This window comes from Emydura macquarii, unplaced genomic scaffold (genome assembly GCF_026122565.2).
Source record: "Emydura macquarii macquarii isolate MOO-44397 ecotype Brisbane River unplaced genomic scaffold, CSIRO-AGI_Emac_v2 contig_2473, whole genome shotgun sequence".
NCBI lineage: Eukaryota > Metazoa > Chordata > Testudines > Chelidae > Emydura > Emydura macquarii.
The window spans coordinates 23,895,172-23,922,110 of NW_027132610.1; the positions used below are offsets into that span (position 1 = coordinate 23,895,172).

Genomic DNA, 26,939 nt, shown 5'->3' on the forward strand with positions numbered 1-26,939 from the left:
AAAGGGCTAAACTTTCAAAGTGACAAATCTTAAAGGGACAAACTGCAAAGGGCTTGCTGGGCAGTTAAAATGCATTCACCACAAGGGGGGGGTGAAATCTTTCAAACTCTTTAAGAGAGAAACTGCAAAGGGCTTGCTGTGTGTGGGGGGGGGGGGGGTGATCGCAGCTTGGATTTTAAACCCATTTACTGCAGGAAATGAAGATTTAAATCTTCCCGGGGCTGCTTTGCGGGAGGGTACTGACATGGGGCATCATGGGATACAGTCTGGAGGCCAATTCATTCGAATTAAGTCCCATTGCGTCCACACTCACACTAATGCAAATTAACTGATGCGCTTCAGGCGCTAATCCACTTGCAGAGGTGGTTTTATTAATTCGATTTTAAAGACTCCTTAATTCGAATTAACAATGCGCAAGTGTAGACGTGGGAGTAATTAATTCGAATTAAGGGACTTTAATTCGAATTAAGCCACCAGTGAAGACCAGGCCTATTACAATACTTTGGCTCTCTCCAAAGGCACATGCAAAATCCTGATGTCAGATGGGCTTCTTTTAACCTGCTTGGTTATATCAAATGCATTGTGGACAAACACACAATCAAAGAACTATTTACATAGGAAATTTTGGATCATCTATTTTATCAGGCTGTTTCTTCATACTAACTATTTGCTTTGTAATAGCCTCTGGAATGAAAATACACTTAAAATCAAGTTTAATTAGAAGTTAAACTTTTTATTCTGTTGCTAATAAATGTACATTCACAACTGTCCTAAGTTTTGCACAATCATAATTTTAACAAGCTAAGCTATAAACCGAATAATTGCAATTTAAGTTCACTTGTGTAAAGGGTCAATTTATTGCTAATTGAAACAAATGCTGTATAAATAATGCTTGAAAATCCCGTCTATTCAGTTAAAAGGAAGCTATTATATTTTATCTGAGCACGTGAAACAAGTCTTTAAAATATATGGTTAACTGATCTTAACCAATCACGCTAATGGCATTTGATACAATTCTGTATATACTATACACAGAGACTAAATTGCTCTCATTCTCTCTAGGGTTAAAATAATTAAGTAATTTCTCTGAATACCATATATGGTAAACACAGTAGAAACAGATAAATAACACAATGAATCTCATCACACTTTACAATCACATGAGCAACACAGCAGTACTCACGAGAATGAAATCCTTTGTAGCAGCGTCATGAAAACGAAGCTCGGACACCTCTATTTCAGAAGCTGCCAGCCACTGCAGTGTCGTTCTCAGCTGGGGATCCACCATACAGGGTTCCATGTCAACATTCACTATTAGCAATGCCTTTCCTACCCGCCCCATACCTAATATTAAAAATACAATACAAATGATCAAATCTGTAAGTCAACCACAGACTCTTTTGAGACAATGAAACTAAGACATTTATGAGAATGTAAATATTAAATACCTCATTTCCCCCCACTCATTTTAACAAATGTTTTGATGACTAGCACAGATTAGAAAAAACACACTGGCCTGAAAGCGCCCTATCCTTCTATATAGGTTGGGGAGTAAGGGGTGGAGGGAAAGTACCACTAGCTCAACACTTTGTGGCTGAACTAAAGCATACCTGAGGGGGGGAAGAAATCTAATCTTGATTTAAAGAGTCCACATTATGGAAAATTTACCACATCCCTTGGTAATATGTTTGAATAATTACTTACCTTAATTGTTAAAAATCTGTATTTTACTTCCAGTTTGAAATTTGCTAACTTCAATTTCCAACTACTGGCTGTAGTTAAACCCTCATCTGTCAGATTAAATAATGCTCTAGTAGAATGTAACTTCTCTCTGTACAAGTTGCACACTGATCAAACTGCCTCTTAACCTTCAATACAAAAAACTACATTGACTGAGTTCCTTTAACCTTTCATCATGAGACATGTTTTCAAGAATTCAAACCATATTTGCTGCTCTTTTCTGAATCATTTCCAATTCTTCAACACCCTTTTCAAAGTATGGGTACCAGACTTAGACGCTATTCCAGTAGTGGTCTCACCAATGCCAGATAGAGAGGCAACAGCCATTGCCCTACTCTTGCTTGATGTTACCGTATTAATATGACAAGCATCATGTTATTGGATCAACTTCTACTGGTGAAAGAGACAAGTTTTTGAGTTTACAGAGTTCTGATCAGAAGAAAAGCACTGTGTAAGCTTGAAAACTTGTCTTGCTCAACAACAGAAGTTGATCCAATAACATATATTACCTCACCCATCTTAGTTTAGAGAAGACAGAACTAGTGACTGACATAGAATCGTAGGACTGGAAGGGATCTCAAGAGATCATCTAGTTCAGTCCCTTGCATTTATGGAAGGAGTAAGTATTATCTAGACTATCCCTGACAGGTGTTTGTCTAACCTATTAAAAATTTCCAGTGCTTAACTACCCTGAAAGTTAGGAAGATTTTCCTAATATCCAACCTAAACTGCCCTTGCTGCAATTTAAGCCTACTGCTTCTTGTCCTATCCTCAGAGGTTAAGGAGAACAATTTTTCTCACCGTTTTATGTATTTGAAAACTGTTATGTCCCCTTTCAGTCTTCTCCAGATTAAACAAACACAATATTTTCAATTTTCCCTCATAGGTCATGTTTTCTAGACTTTTAATCATTTTTTGATGCTCTTCTCTGGTCTTACTCCAATTTGTCCATATCTTTCCTGAAATGTGATACGCAGAACTGGACACAATACTCCAGTTGAGCCCTAATCAGTGCGGAGTAGACCGGAAGACATACTATAATAGTTTTCAGGGCAAGGGCTATCCTCCTGTGTGTTTGCAAAGCAACATGCACAAAGGGTTGCAATCCTGATTGTGGTCTTCAAGTAGTACCATAATGCAAGCAATAAATGATAAGAAACAATCCTCTCCATTGAATTACGAGTGTATGACTTAGTCAAATGGAACTTAACTGTGCTAGAAAAATAGACCGCAAAATTCCATAATAAAAGAATATGTTAAACTCTGGAAAACATTTTGGAATTGTGTAAAGAGCTAAGATCAAGAACTGTTTTACTTATTATAAGCCACTTGTTGGATGTTGCAGTTTAAGGCTCTTTAAATCAAGGAGGAAGCACAAGGAAATCTAAATTTAATATTGAAGGCACTGCATGATACCTACAGAGCAGAATACAACTGGATTAAATAACACAAAAGGTATTAGCTATTAAAAAGATAATTGTGTAGACAGACAAGAGAAGCAGGATTAACGTAATCAATCATCTCCCATAGATTCTTGCAGATACTTAGTAGCAAACTCTTCACTCTTCCTTAACATCTAGTCATTTATTTCTTTCAAAAGACTGACTGTATTCTGCAGTCCCTCTGAAAGCGCATCAGAAAGTATGTTTTCCCCATATGTAGTTATTATGAAGTTGTGCAGCGAAATTCACTTCCTAGTGGAAAGAGTTAACTGGAGTTTTCTTCTTTCACACTTCAGTGGCCTGGTCAGCCAGCAAACTCCTTCTGGTCCCACCTAAAACATCTTCCCATTTATATAGGAGCTATTAGTGGGCACAGAGCTGTGATAACCAGTGCTAACACCAACTCCCCCTCCCTTTATCTGGTCCAGGGCTCACAAATATATAAACTTTAAGGCCAGAAAGGACCATCATGATGATCTGGTCTGACATCCTGTATATCACAGGCCACAGAACCTTACCCAACCACTCTTGTAATAGATCCATAATCTCTTGCTGAGTTACTGAAGTTCTCAAATGATTTAAAGATTTCGTATTACAGAGAATTCACCATTTACTCTAGTTTAAATGGCAAGAGACCCGTGCCCCAGGCTGCAGAGGAAGGCAAAAAACCTGAGGGACTCTGCCAATCTGACCCAGGGGAAAATTCCATCCCAACTCCAAACACGGTGATCAGCTGGACCCTGAGCATGTGGGCAAGACCCAATAGTCAGACACCTAGTGAAGAATTAACTCAGGGCCCTCCCCATTTAGTGTCTCATCTCTGGCGTTTGGGGATATTTGCTACTAGCAGTCAGAGATGAGCCACATGCCATTGAAGGCAATATCATAGAATCACAGAGTTGGAAGAGACGTCAGGAGGTCATCTAGTCCAGCCCCCTGCTCAAAGCAGGACTAAATAGGACTAACCTCAGCTAAATAATCCCCCCAAGGGCTTTGTCAAGCCGCAGCTTAAAAACTTCTAAAGATGGAGATTCTACCACCTCCCTAGGTAACCCATTCCAGTGCTTCACCACCCTCCTAGTGAAAAACTTTTTCCTAATATCCAACCTAGGCTTCCCCCACTGCAACGTGAGACCATTACTCCTTGTTCTGTCATCTGTCACCACTCCATCCTCCCTGGAACCCCCTTTCAGGTAGTTAAAGGCTGCTGCTATAAAAACCCCTCTCATTCTTTTCTTCTGCAGACTAAACAAGCCTAGTTCCCTCAGCCTCTCCTCATAAGTCTTGTGCTCCAGCCCCCTAATCATTTTTGTTGCCCACTGCTGGACTCTCTCCAACTTCTCCACATCCTTTTTGTAGTGGGGGGCCTAAAACTGGACACAATACTCCAAATGAGGTCTCACCAATGCCAAATAGAGGGGAATAATCACTTCCCACGATCTGCTGACAATGCTCCTACTAATGCAGCCCAATATGCTCAATAGCCTTCTTGGCAACCAGGGCACACTGCTGACTCAGATCCAGCTTCTTATCCACTGTCACCCCCAGATCCTTTTCTGCAGAATTGCTGCCTAGCTCATCGGTCCCCAGTCTGTAGGTGTGCATGGGATTCTTCCGTCCTAAGTGCAGGATTCTACACTTGTCCTTGCTGAACCTCATCAGATTTCTTTTGGCCCAATCCTCCAGTTTGTTTAGGTCCTTCTGTATCCTATCCCTACCTTCCAGGGTATCTACCACTCCCCCCCAGCTTAGTGTCATCTGCAAACTTGCTGAGGTGCAATCTACCCCATCTTCCAGATCATTAATGAAGATGTTGAACAAAACCGGCCCCAGCACCGACCCCTGGGGCACTCTGCTTGTGACCGGCTGCCAGCTAGACATGGAGCCATTGATCACTACTCATTGAGCCCTATGCTCTAGCCAATTCTCTATCCATTTTAGAGTCCATTCATCTAACCCATACTTCTTTAATTTGCTGATTAGAATACCGTGAGAGACCATACCAAAAGCTTTGCTAAAGTCAAGGTATATTACGTCCACTGCTTTTCCAATTACCTACTCTGTTAATAATAACGTGTAACAACCTAATACGTCTTTCCCCACATCCACTGAGCCAGTCACTTCTTCATAGAAAGCAATCAGGTTGGTCAGGCATGACTTTCCCTTGGTGAATCCATGTTGACTGTTCCTGATCACCTTCCTCTCTTCCAAGTGCCTTAAAATTAATTCCTTGAGGACCTGCTCCATGATTTTTCCAGGGATTGAGGTGAGGCTGACCGGTCTGTAGTTCCCTGGATCCTCTTTCCTCCCTTTCTTGAAGATGGGCACTATATTTGCTTTTTTCCAGCAATCAGGGACCGCCCCCAATTGCCACGAGCTTTCAAAGATAATAGCCAATGGCTCTGAAATCACATCAGCCAACTCCCTCAGCACCCTTGGATGCATTGCATCTGGCCCCATGGACTTGTGTATGTCCAATCTTTCTAAATAGTCTTGGATCTGTTCCTTCAGCACTGCAGGATGTTCACCTCCTTCCCATTCTGTGCCGCCCAGTGCAGTATTCTGGGAGCTGACCTTGTCTGAGAAGACAGAGGCAAAAAAGGCATTGAGTACCTCACCTTTCTCCACATCCTCTGTCACTAGGTTGCCTCCCCGACTCTGTAAGAGGCCCACACTTTCCCTAATCTTCCTCTTGTTGGTAACATACCTGTAGAAACCCTTCTTGTTCCCCTTCACATCCTTTGCTAGCCGCAACTCCAATTGTGCTTTGGCCTTCCTGATTTCATTCCTGCATGTTTGAGCAGTATTTTTATAATCCTCCCTAGTCATCTGACCAAGCTTCCACTTCTTGTAAGCTTCTTTTTTGTGTTTAAGTTCACCAAAGACTTCTTTGTTAAGCCAAGCTGGACACTTACCATATTTGCTATTCTTTCTGCACATCGGGATGGCTTATACCATACCATGCTCTCCATAAATATTAAGTTCAGTCTTGAAACTTGGTTTTTTGGTCCCACTGTTCCCCTTGGAAAGCTGTTTCCAAACTTGATTCCTCTGATGATTAGAGCTCTTCATCTAATTTCAAGTCTAAACTTGTTGATGGCCAGTTTATATCCATTTGTTCTTGTGCCAACATTGGTTCTTAACTTGAATAACTCCTCTCTCTCTCTGGTATTTATCCCTCATGTATTTATAGAGAGCAATCATATCACCACTCAGCCTTCATTTGGTTAGGCTAAGCAAGCCAAGCTCCTTCAGTCTCCTCTCTTAAGGAACGTTTTCCATTCTTTGGATCATTCTAGTAGCCCTTCTTAGGGACAGGAAAGGAGCATGCCCAGAACACAATAAAATCCTCTGCTGGTGTAAAATCCTTTGGCAGCTCACACCTATGCTGGAGCCAGTGCAGAGTTACCCTCAGAATCAATAAGTAACAGGCTCCTTGACAGGCCCCATTCTGTACTGCAGTAAAAGGAAACAGCACAGCAGAGAATCTGGACCAATGTTCATTCAAGACAGTCCTTGTAGCAATGTGAAAGTCACCTGTATTAAATATCTTCCACAGAATGAAGACACACATGAATTTACACTTCCAATGAGCTAGACAAAGTTTAATGACTTATATTAATAAACATACCAGTTATCTGAACAGTATTATATACCATAGTTTAAAGGGCATTAGAAAGTGTTTATAGGTATGTCTACAATGAATCTTGGAGAGACCCTCCCAGTCTGAGTCCACAAACTTACACTAGCAGGGCTTGTGCTAACATGCTAAAAATAGCTGTATAGACGTTGTTTGATGTTGTAACTCAGGTTGTTGTTCTGGCACTCAAGCCCTGAGTAGCAATGCCAAAGCAATGTCTACACAGCTATTGTAACATGCTAACCCCAGAGATTGCAAGTTTGTGGATCCAGGCTGGTAGGCTCTCTTAGAGATGCTGGGTATACACACCCTAAATGGCTCCAGATTAATAATATCCATGTATACTTACTTGATGTGTGCTATGTAAACATCTTTTATAACAGGATTTTCTCATTGCTCTATGTATACTACCAAAGTAAAAGAATTTTAAAAATAGCCCATGTAAACTACAATGTGCGCTGAAATCATCATTACCTTCTACAGTATCTTTGGGGTCTTCATCTTTATCTTCTGTTCCATCACTGGATTTTAAAAATAAAATATCAAAGAATTAATAGATACCCAATACATTCATGATGGATGGAGCCAATCCTAAGAATCAGTGATGAGTGTTAAAGAGAAAAGGAATATGACCATGAAAAAGCATCTTTGCTTCTTACACCATTTCATATTGTAACTGGATTTGCTAACAAGTTCCCAAGGATTAAAAAAAACTAATAAAGAAATTCTATATTAATATGAAAAAAAATTCTAAGGTATTCTAAAAAGGGAAAAAATCATGTTGCTACTTTTGTGTGAGCAGGAAAGTTTATTTTAGCTTCATTACAAAAGACAAAAAAGTTTACTGCATTCTTTCATTTTATATTATTCATATTATAGACCCCACTATAAAATAATTGTAAAAGTTTTCATAAGCTGAAGCAAAATAAAAAACAAAACAGAAATCCTGTAGGAAGCAAGCTTTTTTGTTTGCATGACAAAGTAAATGAAAGACTTACAGACTAGCAAAGCAGAACATGCACAAAAGATATTTTTCATTTTGCAATTAGGCATTCGCATTTTAGCACAGCAGAATTTATCCATTCAGTATGAATTCATTAAGGAAAACCATATCATGATTATGTGAAAAAGCACGTTGATAATGTATCAGATTAACACATTAATTGTATTCCTCATCTTCAAAAGTGATGACTTCATGCATTAATTATGAGGAACTCATCTGTTTAAATTTCTGGACTCGACCAACCTGTCTGATGTTGGAAAGGATAAATTCTCCTCATACATATCTCCTTCTAAACCAAGACTGCTCCAGCTACTGCTGTTACCATTACTGCCAGGGGAAGAAGAGAACAGAGCTGAACTAGAAAAGAACAATAGCTCAAACTAGAACCTTTATTTTCCTCAAAGCTGTTTTCTCAAAATATTTGATGTACGAGCATTGCAACTTTCTAAATAGGTTTGCTGGAACAGAGGATAAGCATGACTATCAGGGCTGTTCATAATAGCAAACTGCACAATCATGCAATCCGATGAGCTCTATAAACAGATGAAAGGATTACTTTGTACCCATACTAATTTTCCAAGTCACTGCTTACAGTAATTCTGTCCTTGGGCCCAAATCTACAGATCTTTATTTGTGTGAATAGTCTCATTGATTTGTATTCATATAAAATATTAGGCAAGAGCTTGTATAAGTATACACTGTGAAGAAGGCTTCACAATAAAAATCTCTCTGCAATTCTCATTCCAAAACCCCAGCAGTGATCTACAACAGTCTGATTAGCAGGAAAAGTTTAGAATTGAAAAACTTAATATGCAAAAAATATTTTACTTCATCAGAACTATAACAATTTTTACAGGAGACTTTTAAAAAATTGCTCTTGATTGTTTAGAACACTCCTAAAACATGACTTCTTATTTTGCTACAAGGTTTTATTTCACTAGTAGTTGGAGATCCATTCCACAGACAGATTGCATTTATTCCATATATCTATGCAGGATAGGGTTAAATTGAGTAAAACAACACCACCCTAAAACAAAGAGGTGAATACTAATTAAACTTGAATGCCTGGAGCCTTCCAATATAATTTTTTTTAAATGTTTCACACCTCAGATTCAGCCAGGTTTGTGCTTCTAACTAAGAACATGCTGTGTTTTAGTATGTCGGTTCACTATTCAAAGAAAGAAAAACAAAAGCAGCAATTTCTAGAATCTACAAAGAAAGCAATTATATTCTAAAATTGCAGCAAACCAATTAAAATGGCACAGCTTTAAAAAAAATACAATCCATTTCTCAAATTCATAGAGGTATTGGACATGCAATTACTAAAATATCATGGATAATTACAATGCTATACAACTAATTATTATACAGATTGTTGTGAAAATATTTCTCAAGCAACAGTGTGCTATATATTATGTGACCATTTTAATTTTTATATATACAAAAATATGAGGTTTTTAGTTCTGAATTACAAATATAGCATTTCACTGCACAAATGTTAAATGGAGTTTATTCATATGACTGCTTTATACATACATATAGCACCTTTCAACTAAGATTTTTGAAGTGTAACTAAAAGACAAACAAACTAAAAGAGATCAGTAAAAAGAGACTAGGTTCTCTGTCAGATTGTAAAAGAGAAAAAAAAAGTATGATACTTGGAATCTAATAGAATTACCTTGTACATAATACTGCTCTGATTATGGCAGCAGCTTTATATATTTTAAACAAGTCACATTAATATTTGAATTACTCGACTAGATACTTAGCCATGTGGCTAGACTGTATAGTAGCATATTATCTGTTTTCTTGTAAAGTGAATTTTGTGCTGTTGCTAGATTAAGATCCCTGGAGACCGAAGTCCTTTTCTGTTCACAACGTGTTCTATGGATAGAGGACATTACAAAGCTTCTTCACACTGTCCTCACCTATGACTGATAGGGGAGCCAGTGGAATAAGTAAAACTTGCTGGTCTGTTATGTTTGTGTCTTTTGTATTGTGTACATGTATCCACACAGACACTGCACTAAAAGCTACCAACTACCTTTACAAAGGCCATTAAATTGCTATTGAATCTGAATTCACCACAGTAAATTTGAGATATAAGGCTTTGTAAACTATTACCACTCTTTCAAGGCGTCTTGTCCCCTAAGTGGATTGCCCATTACTGCATCTTCAAAGGGTCTGCATTATTCCAGTCTCTCTTCCATTCAACAGCTGAACAAAGCTCTCTAAATCCCATCAACGTAAGTATATATACTGTCAGAAACTTGCTTAAGAGTCACTACAAAAAATGTACTCTTCTCATGAAGCATGTATAATAAATAAGAGGAAAGCAAGACAGGACTGCAGCTGCTTGAGCTGCAGATGCCTTTCTCTGGGGAATTCATCTTTTGCACCAGTACCTAAACCAATAATAATTATGTGTCTAGCTCTATGGTTATGAAGATAACCTTCAAAATGTTAACTAAATGTAGGCTTGACAGGATTCAATTTAAATCGAAACATCAACTTCAGCTGAAACACTGAAATTGATGAAAAATATCCACCAGTAACAGTCAGAGTGGGTGCAGCCTCCCCACAGCACCTTGCATTGCAGGAAGTGAGAGTCACCAGCGCTGCAGCAGCACACAGAGCCCTCTACAGCTCTGTTGCCATGGCCCCACTCGCTCACTCACCAGAAAGGTGTGTGGTGCTGTTGTCAGAACCAGGCAAATTGGTTGAAACTATAGTAAAGAACAAAATTATCAGACACAGATGAATATGATTTGTTGGGGAAGAGTCAACATGGTTTTTGTAAAGGAAAATTATGCCTCACCAATCTACTAGAATTTTTTGAGGGGGGGAGGGTCTACAAGCATGTGGGCAAGGGTGATCCAGTGGATATAGTGTATTTAGATTTTCAGAAAGCCTTTGACAAGATCCCTCACAAAAGGCTCTGAAGCAAATTAAAGGAGTCATGGGATAAGAGGGAAGGTCCTCTCCTGGATCAGTAACTGGTAAAAAATAGGAAACAAAAGGTAAGAATAAATTATCAATTTTCAGAATGGAGAGAGGTAAATAGTGGTGTCCCACAGGGGTCTGTACTGGGACCAGTATTGTTCAACATATTCATAAATGATCCTGAAAAAGGGTAAGATGGCAAAACTTGAAGATGATACAAAACTATTCAAGAAAGTTAAGTCGAAAGCAGACTGTGAAGCAGACTACAAAGGGATGGCACAAAACTGGGTGACTGGGCAACAAAATGGCAGATGAAATTCAATGTTGATCAATGCAAAGTAATGCACATTGGGAAACATAATCCCAACTATACATATAGAATGATGGGGTCTAAATGAGCCGTTACCACTCAAGAAAGGGATCCTGGAGTCATTGTGAATAGTTCTCTGAAAACATCTACTCAATGTGCAGTGGCAGACAAAAAAAGCTAACGGAATGTTGGGAATTTTTAGGAAAAGGATAGATAATAGGACAGAAAAATATCATATTGCCTCTTCATAAATTCATGGTACTCCTACATCTTGAATACTGCATGCAGCTCTGGTCACCCAGTCTTAAAAAAGATATATTGGAATTGGAAAAGGTACAGAGAAGGGCAACAAAAATGATTAGGGGTATGGAACAGCTTCCATATGAGGAGAGGTTAATAAGACTGGCATTGGCCACTGTTGGACGATAGGATACTGGGCTAGATGGACCATTGATCTGACCCAGTATGGCTGTTCTTATGTCAGGCACTTGTTGCCACTGCATCTTGTACCCGTGTCTCCCTTGCAGCTCTGCTGTCAGTGCTGGGCACCCCCAGAAACTCCGCTGTAAGCACTGCCCTAACTCACCATAATTTTCCTCAACTGTAAATATTAATAGTCAAAATCAGGTAAAAATAAAAACTGATACAAATAATTGAAATTGCAAAAAAAATTGAATTCTGCCAAACCTAACTAAATGTAACCTGTGCGTTGATGCTGTCTCCTCAGTTCTGTAGAGAGAGTGACATCTATCCATTTCTTTCACAAGGAAGATTAAGTCTGAACTTCTCCAATTCAGTTTCAGAACTGAGTGAATGTTTGTATAAGAACTGAAATGCCAAAAATGGTGCCAGCAAGACAACCCGACATACAATCTTTGATAATTGCTCTACCAATAAGTCACACATTAACAATAAGTAAACAAAGCTGTTTAGCACTAGGTCTGAATCTCCTGAATTGATGTGGTCTACATATGACCAGTACAGAGGTTCTTAACAGGAGGCTTCAATGATGAAACAGAAAAAGGGGTGAACTCCTGTGTAGGTAAAGGAGATCTCCCTAGCCACACATCTGTTAGTCCTTTCAATGGAAGAGTGAAGAATTCAGAGCTCTGAAAGAGAGGGCAACAGGATGCTGCTGCCACAAAAGGGCTTTAAGTTCAGGGTACTTTGAATAGAGAATGTAGGAATATCAAGTCTAACTAAAAGTGGGCCTAGGCAATTCATCTTACTGCTTTGAAGGGACTTGGGGGGATGCATATTTAGATAAATAAAATAAATAAATTCAGACTGAGGGAAAGTCACTTACCACTTCTATTTATGAAGTATTTGAGGATGATGGGACATAACTTAGTTAATTGACGGATGGCTTTCTTTCTATAAAATGTGACACAGGGATGCTTACAAGAAAGATAGAACAAATGGAATCTAATGAACCCTGTTCAGTTAAACTTTACAAAAAACTATTGCCGCAATGACTTAAGAATGATTAAAGCACCCTCTACTGTTCAAAGTGATCATTCTTGTTTCAACACAAAGAAAACAGATTACATTATTTGATGTTGCAAAAGTAATATACGCAGAATTTACTTTGGTGCTAAGTGCCTCAAGCTAAATAGTTTTGCTCCTAATCAAAACAATACAATAGCTATAAAAACATCAGTGTTGTATATATTTTGGCATCATGTGGGCCAATGAAATATTACTCCTAGTAACCTTTTGAACTGACTAGGATATTTATTTTTTATCCACCACCCAGTTTTGAAAGGAGACTTAAAAGAAAAATATCAAATTCAGATTTGAGAAGAAATAGGAAGCAAAGAACAGTTAGCCAGCTAAGAGGTGAAAGATGAGAAAATTGAAGTAAAAGTCAGCCAGTTCTTGGGTCACCTATTATATAGGCTGTCAATAATGATGTTGTTTTGAACAAAACCCCAGTAATTGTAGATTGATGATTCCAAGACCAAAAGGGACCATTGTGAAAATCTAAGCTGACCTCCTGTATAACATAGGCTATGGAACTTTTCCAAAGTAATTCCCAGAGAACATCTTTTATATAAAATGTAAGTATACTTTGAAGGTGTATTAATAAATTAACATTATAATTATTATGACCAAATGTTCTGCCCTTCAAAAATAAAGTTTAGCCTATTCTACACTATGAAAAACAATCACAATTATTTTGAATAGTTCAATAAATATTTATACTATCCATCTTCCTCCATGATAACTGAAAACTGACTGCAGGAAACAAACACCTATAAGCAAACTTTAGGAGCATATGGATCAAATGCTACTAGAAAACAAAAGTCCTTAAAAGGTTGCTTTTACTCTTTATTTCCAACTCCCTGAACATGTTTTTTTTATTTTGACTTCACACACTTAATCAAAATTCTGCTTTTAGTTCCACCCATACATCCCCAGTGAATTACAGGGTGTTGATTACTATAACTGAGGGCAGAATTTGTTTCTGAATTAACACTGTCATTGATCCCGCAGCATAATGTAAAAGCAAATGCAAGAAAAAGTTTAAGTGAATAGCTTCACTTTAGTACATAAAACATGGCAACCATAGTATTTTTTTTTGTGGAAAGTGTATTAATTCTATACCATTTGAACCCATTTCTAAAATAATTTAATTCTATTTTTCATTATGTTTCAAGTATAAGTTGCAAGGATATGTTTCTATATCTATATCTAATAAAAATATCTATACCTATGACAGCAGAGAGCATAGCACTGAAGTCATTCTGTATGATTGACAAGTCAATCTCATTCTGCAACCTACTGCTTGCAAAAGTTAGAATACCAAATCTCAACACAATCTTCAAAGATGAGGAAAGTAGTATGATTTTTTTAACCTCTTCTATTTCCCCTTCACTACAGCTAAGCTTCAATCAGCAATGCATCAACGTGTGCCCCAATGGAACATAAACAAAGGAATCTTTTCAAAATATTAAAATATGAGGAACTGAATCTATAAGTACATAAACTTACCAAATCCTCCCTGAAACTGTGAATTAATTATGAATTTGAATTTAGTGCTCCAATTTTCAGAGTTAAATTTTTAAACAATTCCTTAAAATAAAATAAGAGTTGAACAGCTATAAAACCCATCAAAAATGTTGGTTCCACTAGGAACTAATAGAAACTGTGTAGCATGAGGATTTTGTCATGGCAAAAGTTACATCCTGATTTTAATTATGACCTGTTTTCAGAAGCTCATAACTTTCTGGAAAATATTTCTTTCCAGATGAAATTTTCCATGCATAGGTTAGCCCTAACCCACAGATGGATTTCTAAGGAAAGTTTGAAAAAAACCCGAAACTGTTCCCCTGATTATGAGTTATGGAAAGGTAAAAAACTCATACTTTTCCCAAATTTAAGTAACCTGAGATATATTTTTGCTCTTACAACTAAAAAAAAATAAAATAAAACCAGATAAAACTTTATGATTTGAAATGTTCGTGTTGACTAGTCTAGTCCTCAGTGAAGATGAAGCTCTTATGTTATTTGAAAAAAAATTAAGTCAATTACATAAATGTACAGTGGAAATCTTTGCTAAAGTTGGAGCTACTATTCTAACTGAAGCTCTAAATTAACATGTTTGGATAATGTTTACAACACAGAAAACTCTCTCTCAAAGACAGGTTCAATGTAAATAATCAACTCTGCACTGAAATCTTAATTCTCCCACGGAGCAAATGAGGTCTGCAGGAGGGAGCTCCTATCCTGCAGAGTTTATAAATAAGTGTAAGGGACAGTCTTACAATAGTGAAAACAGCAGAGCTTATACACTCTCCAAGCTCAATAATTTCCATTGAAAGAGTTTATAAATTCAATCAACAAATCCACTGAATGTGTGAGCTCTTCAAGCCTAAAAAGCACTGAATTCTTCCTGGATTTTGGTTTGGTTTATTCTGTTTTTTTTGGTGCTTTTTTTTTCTTTTAAATAGGCAAATTTAAAAAGAAAATCTTAATGATTAAGAATTTAAACATTAAAAATTAAGAAAATGAAAGTTACTGTATTCATGTTAACCATGCTATATTACCTATAAATTGCATGTAGCACTCCGGTGTTGCTTTTAAAATGTATATATTCATATATTAATGTCTGTCATTATATACAATATTTAGATTTTATTCACGACGTGTCAACATTACTATAAAAACTAACTTTATTTCTTGCCATGAGTTTAAATTCATAACTTAACTATTAATATACAATTTGTGTAGGTATTCACATCAGAAAAATCCCTTCTGAAGGGCAATACTGATTTAAACATAATGCTGAAGCCAATTTTTGCAAAAAAGTACCTTTCTGTTCTATGGAAAATAAAGCTTTCTGATGAAAGAGAGAAAGCGAAACCAGATCAACATACATCAACATGAGGTGATTGTGTAAGTAGATAAACACGTGTTTATAGTTACCTGTCACTGAGGTGAAGGAAACTGCTGCTCTCATCAGGATGCTCATCTTCAAAACTTAGATTGGACCAGCTGCCAGTGCTATCATCACCAATACTGAGACTCATCTGCTGGCTAACTACAGATTCAGCTGAGTGAAATCCCTCTCTTCCTATAGAACTAAACAAAAATTTAAAATGACAGCATCACTGATGTACTTCACATTGTTCTGCAAAAATTCACTTAGCCTAATTAAATGATACTTCAGAGGTACGAAGTCCCCTGCAAAGTATGGGACATTTGTCAATCAACCCAACTATTCCCAAAATAGGGAACTGAGCAATCTGATGGATTTACAATTCTCAGAGGCACTCTCTCTCTGTATGTATAGACACACACAAACACACATTACACTTTTGCAGAGATTCAAACCTGGGAGCACCACTTAGGACAATCTTTCACTGGAGAACTTGGGTAATAGCATGGACACAACGCTCAAATTTGAAAAACTAGTCTGGCATAGCACTGGCACCTGGGACGTTCAGTCTTGCAGACTTCACATTTACTACAGTGACCATCCCTAAATAGAGAGGACTTGGCATCTTTGGACTTGTGTACAACAAAATTTTAGCTAAAGTTTCCCAGTGTTGCTCTGACCAACTCAGCTCCATCAGTGATAGTGTAAGCTAACACAGTCACTGGCATTTTAAGCACCCTATTGTACAGAACTGCACAAGGGTAGACAACATGATGCTTAAAACTGTTGGCCATCTACAGCCGTCTCTACATTAGAAAAAATATCCTAGTGTAGACATAGGGTTAGTCTCCATGTTTCATAAAAATAAATAGCCATTTATTTTATAGACTTTTCCCTCTGCACTATGATTGAGGGCACAAGAAACCAAACAACTCAAGTCAGCAAGCTTAATTTACAGTAAAGGTATTTCTAAAACCCTTCATCAGGTCCATTCTAATAACTCCAAAGAAAACTGTGGACATTTTACAGGATAATTCAGTCTGCAAATTTGGATGGCAAGTGCATATAAACTGTACTCTTAGGGACAAATTGTGGCTGCCCATGTGGAGGTGTACTATGGTTAGAGAGTATAGGAAGTCCTATCCGCTCACCACCCCTTCAAAAGAAACAGTCCTAATATGGCTGCTGTGTACAAAGATGACCATGATTATGCTGGAGGTAACACTTCCATTTTAAATGAGGTAATGTGATTCTGAGGTGTGGCAAGAGTCCTTTCCCACCACATTAATAGTATTAGCAGGTGAGTGCTAGGCAGAGGGAGGGAGAGACAGACACACACTTTTTATACCTTGTAGTAAGTATAAATGATTAATATGCTCCCCACTGCAACCTTTGGAGTCTGTACACCTTATAGTCACAATGTTTCCTTCTGACATTGTTGGAATGGTGCATAGCTGCTTTCCCAATCCAGCATTTCCTTGGAATCTCACTACCATAATGAAGCTCAAAACCTTACATGAAGTTTTGATTAAAAAGCTGCATTTCTGAACCTCTTTGTGAAAAGTGACATCTCTGACATCAACGGTATAACTCAAGATCACTTTATTTATAAGGCATATTCTCATTTAATATTACATGTACGCTGAATAAGGATTCCAAATAACGTAAGTGCAAGATCCAAGTAATATGAATTCTCTCAGTCTTCTATCTTTATATGCTAGTGGTAACTTTTAGTGGAAGATCTATACTAGAAAGCCATCAAAAAAGAGAGGCAAGGTTCCTTGAGTTTGGTAGCAGTTCTGAAAAAATCTCTTTTAGAAAGTGGCTCTCAACCTTTTCAGACTACTGTATCCCTTTCAGGAGTCTGACATGACTTGCGTTCCCCCAAGTTTCACCTCAGTCAAAAAATACTTGCTTACAAAAATCAGATCTAAAATTACAAGTGTCAGAGCACACTATTACTGAAAAATTGCTTACTTTTTCACTTATAATTATAAAATAAATCAATTGGAATAAAATATTGTACTTATATTATAGAGCAGTATAAACAAGTCATTGTTTGTATGAAATTTTAGTCTATACTGACTTTGCTAGTACTTTTTAATATACAGTCTTTTATGTTGTAAAAAGCAAATATCTAGATGTACTCCCTGGAAGAGTTGATGTACTCCCTGGAAGACCTCTGCATACCCCTCGCCAGGGGTATGCGTACCCTTGATTGAGAACCACTGTTTTAGAATATAAGCCCTTCAGGGCAGGGACCATCATTTATTATCCATTTGTACACATAATAATTTTGTCTTGAAAAACTGAGACCAACCTGGTTGTAGCTGTCAGGCACCACCATGGTATGTTAAGATATCGAGGTATTTACATTATATATGACCACACTATCTTAGACCCAATAAAATAAAATAGTTTATTGCCAAGTGAATCCCACCCCAAAACCATGTGGAGGGAAACACATTGTTATTAATCATTATTACTCAGAAAAACTACACTGAAGAGATGGGTCTTGCACATGAAAATGGGGATAACTGAAGTCACTGATCTCTGTAAAGTCTATTTTCATTAAGAACTAGACATTAATGTACCTTCCTACTTACTAATTCAACCATAGTGTGCCATCTTCTATCAAGATATTTAAAGACATTCATTTCTTTCACTATACCTAAAAATATGGTATAATTTAAGGGCTTGTAATACATTAGCCCTTATAAAAAATGTAGCAAGAGTCTGCAAACCAGTTTCTAGTCTGTTTTAATAATCTTTTATCAACTAAAAAGCATATATAACAATAAAATTATTTTATTTCATATTTCTATTATTTTCAAATGTTTTCCTTCCAGAAATTAAGAGAGTGTTAAAGTGCAGTTACAATAATAAAAAATAAATAAAAAAAGACTATGGGTATGTCTACACTGCGGGTTCCACGGCGATCAGTGCAGTGGGATTGATTGTACAGGTCATGTAGACCTGCTCAATCGACCACAGATGGCCTCTCCGGCCAACACCAGTAATCCACCTCCCTGAAAGAAATAGGCTGCATAGATGGGAGGGCGTCTCCCATCGACAGAGTCATGAAGACACTGCGGTACATCAATGGGAGATACGCAAGCTACATTGTGTATTTAGTTTGTATATTGTATATGTAGTTTGTATTTCTGTCAGTACTATAGAGCTAATGAAGCTACAGACAGAACTGGATTATACTGTAGCTCAAAAATCAATAGAATTGTCAACTAAATTCCAGTAATTTACATCACCGATAAAAACAATCTGATCAGGATATTAGAGAAAAATCACAGAATCTCATTTACTGGAGTCACCCATCAGAGCACAGGTAGATTCTGAAGTAGGATAGAAACTGGTTGCACTGCTTTGAGCTCCTGTAACTGACAAGATCACTATTTTTAAAAATTCCAAGCAGCCTGGAGGCCATCAGTAGTAGGTTCCAAAATACACTTTATAATATAGAATTATATTTCCAAAATGTAATTCTGGCAAAATGTTCTTCTGACCATATAGATTTTCAGATTAATAAATTAGGCAAAGTGGGGGCCATTTTCAGGTAACAACAGCAAGAAAATAAGAGGGAGAGAATGTAATTTTACCTTACGTTAACAGCTTGACCAAAGTTAGTCATAGCTGAAGTCATTATTTCTGTAGTAAGGCTTTCAGCAAAGCTGACTCCATCATGCATAATACCACTATCAGCTGCCAGACTTGTGTTACTCAGCTCTCTCTCTGCTCTCTCAATAGCTGCACCAACCACCTTCTCAGAAAATAATGTCTTTTGTTCCATGTCGATGTGAATTTTGGGAATATCCAGGTGAAAAATTCTTGATTTTTGACAGATACTACTCAATGCTGAATTGGGTATCTGCCTTATTCTAGGGGAGAGGTCTTGTCCAGGCAGGTGTGGAGTTGAACTTCCAGTACAATACCGATATTCCTTCATACTACAGTATCTGCAGGCTGTTCCAGAAAAAGGAGACAACTTTTCTGTGTAAGTGAATCTATCCCCATTTTTCCTGTTTTCAGCAGCCTGGAGAACAGCAGACTCCAAACTCATTTCTAAGGTATCATCCACTACTCTTCTGGCATACTCTTCTATAGCTTGAAAGATGCCTTCTCGGTAGCCATATTCATTTAAACTGCCTGTACTATGATACAGTTTATGTTTTTGTGAGAAAGGAAGAACTGTTTTAGAAAATGTTGTTTTAATGAGATCTCCAGTGGCTTCATCAAAATTAGATTTTCTATAGAGACAAGAATCTGTTAAGGATTTTGGCAAACAAACTGCTGACATTTTCAGTTTTCTTCTGACATCACAAGTTATGCTACGAGCAAGGGATTCAGAAAAATGTAATAATTCTGTACCTTCAGTTCTGTGTATATTATTTTTTTCACAAGCTTGGCCTCCACACTGATGAACACCACTTTTCATTTGCCATTTTGTATCCATATCTTTGCTCAATATCTTGAACAGCTCATGCTTACCATTTACCTGTGTGTTCTGTACAGGAAATATTCTTCTGTTGTACTTCAGTTTGATTTTCCTGGCAGCTTGTTGTAGGCCTGATTTTATAGATCTGTAAGCAAGTCTACTAGCATACTGATCCATTATTAACTCACTGTTGCCACCTTCTCTTTTCAGAACTCGAATGATGTGATCTGCATATTCATCAGTCACGCTCTCACAGCTTGGATACCTGGAAGTCAGACCTGTTGTTCCTAAACTCTGAGGTAAAGAAAGTACAGATGCATCTACCTCTCTGGACCATTGGTCTACCACTGGACACCACCTCTCGTTTGACCTGCAGTCTTTATAATCTTTTCTGAGAGAAAGACAATCCACATGACAGTTAACCCGCTTCAGCCTCAGCAGCTTGCAATGCCTTGATTTTATCATCTTCTTAGCCTCACTGATTACCTTTCCAGCCATATCACCTGCATAATTCCACAATGAATTTAAAGTTTCTTCTGGGATATTTATAAATGCAGCATACCCACATATTCTGTTTTGTGCATTTAATTGGCAGTGTTTGTCGGCTTCTCTTTTAACTGTTTGATCATCTAAATGGGAAGCAGCCATTTCTGTTGCCATAGAAATGATATGACTAGCTAAGTGATCGGCATACTGCACTGTTCTTTCTGAATGTTCAACTTTCTCCACAAGCATTTCAGAGTGCTCTTCATCTTCACTACTTTCAACTTCTTCAGAAAGTGATCGCATGAGTTTCAACATAAACTCTTCCTTTTCCAAGGAGTCATGTTCAGTTGCAGACAAGGCAGCAGCAGATGGGTTATAAGGTGTAGAAGGTGGTGTTGCAGGGGCAAACTCCTTTGCTAATTCGCCCTTGAGTTTCTTGGTTAGCTTCCTTAGATTCCGTTCAGAACTAGTCTGAAATGATACTAAAGGAGTTGGTGGCGGTGTATCAGGTACTGCACAGACATTTCCATCTCTGATGCTTAATTTATCTTCCATCTGCAAAGCATCTTCACAGCCAAACATCACCGAAGAAAGGTTACTTGCATGTACAAAACAGTTTTCCTGCCCAAAAGCTGAAGGACCCAGTGTTATTTTTTGCATATCATGTTTTTTCAATGGTTTACTTTGGGATTTTATTGAACAGCTTCCTGAATCAGTAAACTCTTCTACATTACACCTAGCAAGAGTCACAGTAGAACAAGACGGTGGTGAGCTTGAAGAAAACCTACATACTTCATGTCCTTTTCGTTCCTGAACACAATCTTTAGGTACTGAAAGTAAACACTGAGCAGTGTGAACTGGAGTAACAAGAAACTGAAGTGGGTTATTCGGGAGCAGCTGTTGCTGTTCCAGAATTATAGGAACAAATCTGTTTCTCTCAGTTTCTTGTTTCTTTATTACACTATGCAGTTCTTTTTTACAGTTGTCTGTGTTCAGCTGTAAGCCTCCATTGCATGCTGAAGTTTCACTTGTGTGGGATAATATAGATTTAGTTTCATCTACAGACTGTTTTACAATATACTTGGACAAACGATCAGCAAAAGTATTCTTAGGGATATCTCCACCAACACACTGCCAACGAGGTGTTTTTCTAGTTACAAAATCTGTATATTCCTCCACTGCTTTGGTAACCCTGGATGAGGTTATTCCTTCGTAAGCCTCATTTACTATCATATCTACCATTGTTCCAGATAAACTGTTGATGCTTGTTGGCCCAGTTGTTAATTCTGAAATATTATTCACTCCAGGATTGTTATTTGTTGGTTTGAAATCATTTGGGTTACAAAAACATTGAGGACTACTTTCAGTACTTTGATTGTGATCTGCAGTCAGGTAAATATTTCTAAGAGAAGCCACCTCCTCTTCTCTCTTTTTTGTTGTCAAATATGGCTCTGTAGAGTCTTCGTACATTTTCAGATTGACATCTACTGTCGGACAAGTCCATACTTTCGCCTTATAAACATCAGATAAAGTCTGATGTTGACAAAGTGCTGTTCCAGCTAAGGGCACTGGTATTGAACTTACAACACCAGAAGTACAAAACAAGGCTTGTTGTACAGTATATTCTTTTCCAGATTCTGGCATTGGATTCAATGCCACAAGTGCACTATCATGAAAATTAGGAAAAGCAGTGGAAGTCTGTGTTGACTGTAACATACTTTCTGCACTTACATATTTTATGTTGTCCATGGAAACACTAATTGCTGCTTGTGTTGTGAAAGTCACATCAACCTGGGATAATTCAATAAAAGCTTCCTGAATGACCGATTCAGACAAATCTTTGGCATATGATCTCACTACTTTGTCTTCATAATCAAAATTCCAATCCTGTGCAGTTGTGGGTGTTGATGGATGTGAAAACTGGCAGACTTCCATGATTCCTTCAAAAATAAGTTCCTCAGTGAGGTCTGCTGCAAATCGTGCAACTGTGTTAGTAAATATTTGTTTCTTTACGTACCGCAGCTCTTTTAAAGCACTAGTTATTGCTTCACCGACCAAAAAGTTTGCTAGCCCATTAATGGCACGTTCCTTCAGTGACAAGGCTCGCCGCCTTCCTATCTCATAAAAAGCCATCTGAAAGACTGAAGAAGTCAATTTAGCAGCCAAGTGACACAGTGCATTGGTGCATGAAGAAACTCCTTTCTGTAGGTCTTTAAATGCACTGCCAAAACTTTTTTCAACCAGTTCTGTTGCAAATTTTTGAATGCTGTCTTTAATCATTAGTGATGTGTGTTTAGATTGAACTTTCTTATCTGGCTCCTTGTCAGAAGTTTTCCCCTCGAATTCTGCAAATTGACCTTTTTCCTCTTTTGAGACAACTCTACTAAGGTCGAAAATATTTTCATCGTGTTTCTGTATTGATGAAGACTGAGAATGAAAAACAGAACCCAGTATTTCAAATGAAACATTGTTTGCATAATCTGAATATGTACTATAAAGTGTATCATGATTTTGATTAATCCCATCTCCATTGATATCCATCCGACAAAGACATTCAGTGGAAGCACAACTCCCTAGTGGGCTGAAAGCTGATGATCTTATAGGACTGAACAAACCTCCATTGTCTTCTCCTGTTTTCACAGGGCGAGGGGAGTCTGGAACATCAAAGAGGCTGCTATATGGTGATTCTGGTTTACGAGGAGTTGGTTTCTTTACGTTAGCTGGGAGAGTGGGACGATCAAACTTGAATTTTTGAGGATTCATAGTAGTAGTTTTAGAATACAATTGTTCAAGGGCAATCTTTCTCTTTTGGGGTGGATTACCAAGGATGGGATCCCTCAAACGTTTACAAGTACTTTCCAGAGTCTGCTCCAGTTCATCAAACTGATCAAAACTATCAAAAAATTCACTTACTTCTGAGTCTGAGTCTTCTATACCATCTTTCACTACTGGAATTTTTGGTAGCTGAAGTTTTGCCTTCAAGCTTTTTTGATATCCTTCTTCATCTAAGAAGATAACAGGGCTAGGGCTGGAGCAATCTGACTCAGATGATTCAGCAGGAGAGGAAGAAAACAATGTTTTATGCAAAAAATTTGCACCTTGATCAGAGGAATTACATGACTTGTAGAAACTCCTCTGTATCCAAGGATCAGAAATAGAAGTTGTGACTGAATTCTTTACAGATGAGGAGATTTCTTTAAGTCCCAAGATATTTATGAGAGAAGCAGAAGATTTTGCAGGTGATTTTCGATGCCCAGAGCTAACAATGATCTTTGAGTCAATAACTTCTAAACAATGAGCAGGGATGGTCTGTGAAGCAGCATCCCGGTGATTCTTAGTACAAGTTGTGCCTAAAAAGAAAAAGAAAATACTTTCAAAACATGAGAAACTAAAATAGCAAACTGGGTAAATGATCTTGACAGCAACATTTGGATTTGTAACTATTACAATATGTTAGAGGATCTTTTAAAGACGAGAACAAATTTTAAAGAATAAAATATTCCATAAATACTTTATTTTGTCAATTACAGTTCCCCTACTACTGCAGGACTAAGAGCTATTGCCTTCATAGCACGGATTCTACTTTTTCTAGATCTGACACTGAAGTCAGAATCTTTGGTTTATGTCACAATCTGCTGCTGTGGAAAGAATGGTGAAATCTCAAATTTACCATTATACAAGACCTCTTTAAAAATATATGATTAACAAAAATAATTGGATATAGGTTTATGTAAAGTTTACCACAGCATGCAAATCCCTTGCTAGCCTAAATTGCAACAAATGAGCTCTGCAATCTATCTCAACAGGGCATGAAAACTAACCAGCATTTTGTGTCTTTGAAGGCTCATCTTCATCTAAATGCTCAAAAGCAGTGACAAAATCATCTTCAATTGAAGACACTGACTGATTAGTGTCATCATCCTCTGCATGGGACATCTCTGGTTCATGTTTCTGTAATGAGTATACTTCCATTGTATATCTTACACCAGTAGTGTATTTGCTCAGTAAGGTAAATACAGAATCAACTTTGATCTTTGGAAACGAAGGAGACAATCTCATCACACAAAGAATTCCAGAAAGGTGATTCTTGAGAAAGAAAAACAAGAAAACAGTTCTCAATAACATACTTTCACTTGTAATGTAAAGTTGGAATCATTTAAAATGGCAACAACAACAAGAGCACAGATCTTGGATATAAACTGTAGTGAAATTGTCTCATTAAAGACATTTGTTAATACTACTGTAATTTTAAAAGGAATAACAATACTTTAAGTCTTCAATACTATTATAAACAAACTCCATTTTACAGATGAGGAAACCGAGGTAAAGAGGTAAAATGATTTACCCAAGATCCCTAGAGCTAAGTTTTGAGAGGGTTTAGAGATCACTCCTATCCTCTTTACTGAATATAGAAGTTCTTTAAAATGAATAAATCACTACACTAAATAAAAAAAACCATATATAGAAAACCCCAGTGGTTTGTTCTAAGTAGTTTTACTCCTGCAAGTAATACAATTATTTCATTATACATCATTAGTTAAAATAGTTTTAACAAATTCTAGCTATCCAAACTTCAGTGTAGAGAGGAAATGGGAAGTATCAAATGTTGCGTGCACCTAACCTATCCTGTAACTTCTCTTTTCTGTTGTTTGACAGAGGAATAGCACTATATCTGAGAAGAGTTGAGAAGACTAAGGACATGTTTATACTACAAAATTAAGTTAACTTAAGTTAAGTTGACATACAGCCATTTCAGTAATTATTTCAATTTTTAATATCCACCCTGTGCTCTGTCGGCAGTGTGCATCCTCACCGGGAGCATTTGCACCGATTTAGTGTGGGGCATTGAAAGCCAGATCCCCCCCCCCCGGGGCTCAGGCTCTCCTTCCCCTGCCCGCAGCCATCGCTCACCAGGAGGCAGCCCAGGCTCGGACTCTCCTTCCCACACCCCACTCCCACCCCTTACCAGGAGGCGGCAGTGGGGTTCCACGTATCAGCCCCAAGAGGCAACAGGCGATGCACACAATGCAATGTCTACATGGACACTGTGTTGAAAAAATTACATCGGTTTAAGCACTATGCCTCTCACAGAGACATATTATTAACGAATTATTACAGAGGAATTATTAAGTCAATGTAGTGGGCCACTTACATCGGTAGGAGTAATGTTTTAATATAGGCACTTATAGAGTTAGGTTGACGTAAGCTGCCTCACGTCCACTTACCTCTGTAGTGTAGACGAGACCTAATTCAACCAGTTTCATCTTCCTTTCAAATGGCAGTACAAAAGGACTATGGTGAGGGTAGCAGAGGCCTATGGGCCATGATGAGCACACAGGCATTTTGCAGAGGGAAGCTGAGCGTGCAGTCCAACTGGTTTCATTGCATGCTCGCTGTCAGGCTAGTCTGCTGATTGCTCAGATGTGTTCAACACAGTCAACTGTGGTTCACTCTGGGGACAGCTCCAAGTATTTTTTTTCCTTAGACCTTGATGACTTAGACTTTTGAATGGTGAAAATGGAGGGAGAAAGGGCCCCATAGGGACTTGTTCCCAGCACATTTCAGGGCACTGCTGCATCTTTTGGAGCATTTTCCTGCACAATTTGCTACTGCCTGTTTCGGTGCTAATGGCTTCCTCAGCAGAGTATCTTCCTAGTATAAGGAAGGAATGAGGAAAGCACCTCTGATAAAATACCTTGCATTTCCTAATATGTCATAAATTGCAGCAGAAATGCCTTTAGACAGTCTAATGTTTATACCGCTCTGTGTAAGCTCGAAAGTGTGTGTCTTTCACCAACAGAAGATGGTCCAACAAAAGATATATGACTTCACTCACCTTGTCTCTCTAATATCCTGCAACCAAGACAGCTACAACACTAAAAAAACCACGGTTTTATAACATATAGCTTCAAAACACATAAAAAAGTAGCACTACCTGGCAAGGTTTTTGCAATGATTACTTTATAACACCCATTTGAAAGATGGAGAAACTGCAAAAACATAATAATATTCCGTGGAACATGTAAAAGAATTAGGAATTTTACCTGATGTTTAGGGACATCACTGGTTTCTGTGAGTTTATTTATATCCTTCAGAAAAATGACTTCATTTTCATTTAGACTGCAGAAATGGAGCGATTTCAGAACATCTGGGAGCTCTACAGAAACAGCAGCCAATTCCTGATTCAAACACAAATTCACACACTAAGCACAAAACTAGTATGTTAATGGTAAGGAAACTTTTTGATCTGGAGTACCAGAAAGTTAAATAAATAAATATTGCCAGTCCCTAAATCTGTCAAAATTATAACTCTTTTTCCCTTCATTTTTGCAATTATATTCCCACACCAAATTGCAATCCTGCTTAAAGACTAGTTTGCCACTGAGTTCTATTTCGAATTTTAAGATACCTCTACCAGAAGAAATATAATATCATTGCCTCTCATGGTTCAGAAAAACTTTTAAAGCACAAAGGAGAGACTTGGGAGTAGTAAAGAGCAACAGCAAAACTGCAGCAGGTATGTAAACACACAAAGGGAACATTT

At 37.7% G+C, this 26,939-nt stretch overlaps 1 protein-coding gene across 6 annotated transcripts in view; it reads right to left on the minus strand.

Annotated features, from left to right (window-relative positions):
- The window catches only part of AKAP11 (A-kinase anchoring protein 11), a 68,322-nt gene that overhangs the window by 13,017 nt on the left and 28,366 nt on the right, over nucleotides 1-26,939 (minus strand). For 4 of the 6 annotated variants that reach the window (XR_010922625.1, XM_067563167.1, XM_067563168.1 and 1 more), the window contains 7 exons: nucleotides 26,440-26,574; nucleotides 24,217-24,481; nucleotides 19,074-23,745; nucleotides 15,507-15,662; nucleotides 8,069-8,152; nucleotides 7,297-7,343; nucleotides 1,184-1,344 (listed from right to left, as the gene is read on the minus strand). Coding sequence is in view for 5 of the 6 variants with exons in the window: in XM_067563167.1 (XP_067419268.1) it covers nucleotides 1,184-1,344; nucleotides 7,297-7,343; nucleotides 8,069-8,152; nucleotides 15,507-15,662; nucleotides 19,074-23,745; nucleotides 24,217-24,481; nucleotides 26,440-26,574 (5,520 nt within the window). In the remaining variant the exon portion in view is untranslated. The remainder of the gene's footprint in view (nucleotides 1-1,183; nucleotides 1,345-7,296; nucleotides 7,344-8,068; nucleotides 8,153-15,506; nucleotides 15,663-19,073; nucleotides 23,746-24,216; nucleotides 24,482-26,439; nucleotides 26,575-26,939) is intronic. The other 2 variants (XM_067563169.1, XM_067563171.1) reach the window with 2 other exon arrangements.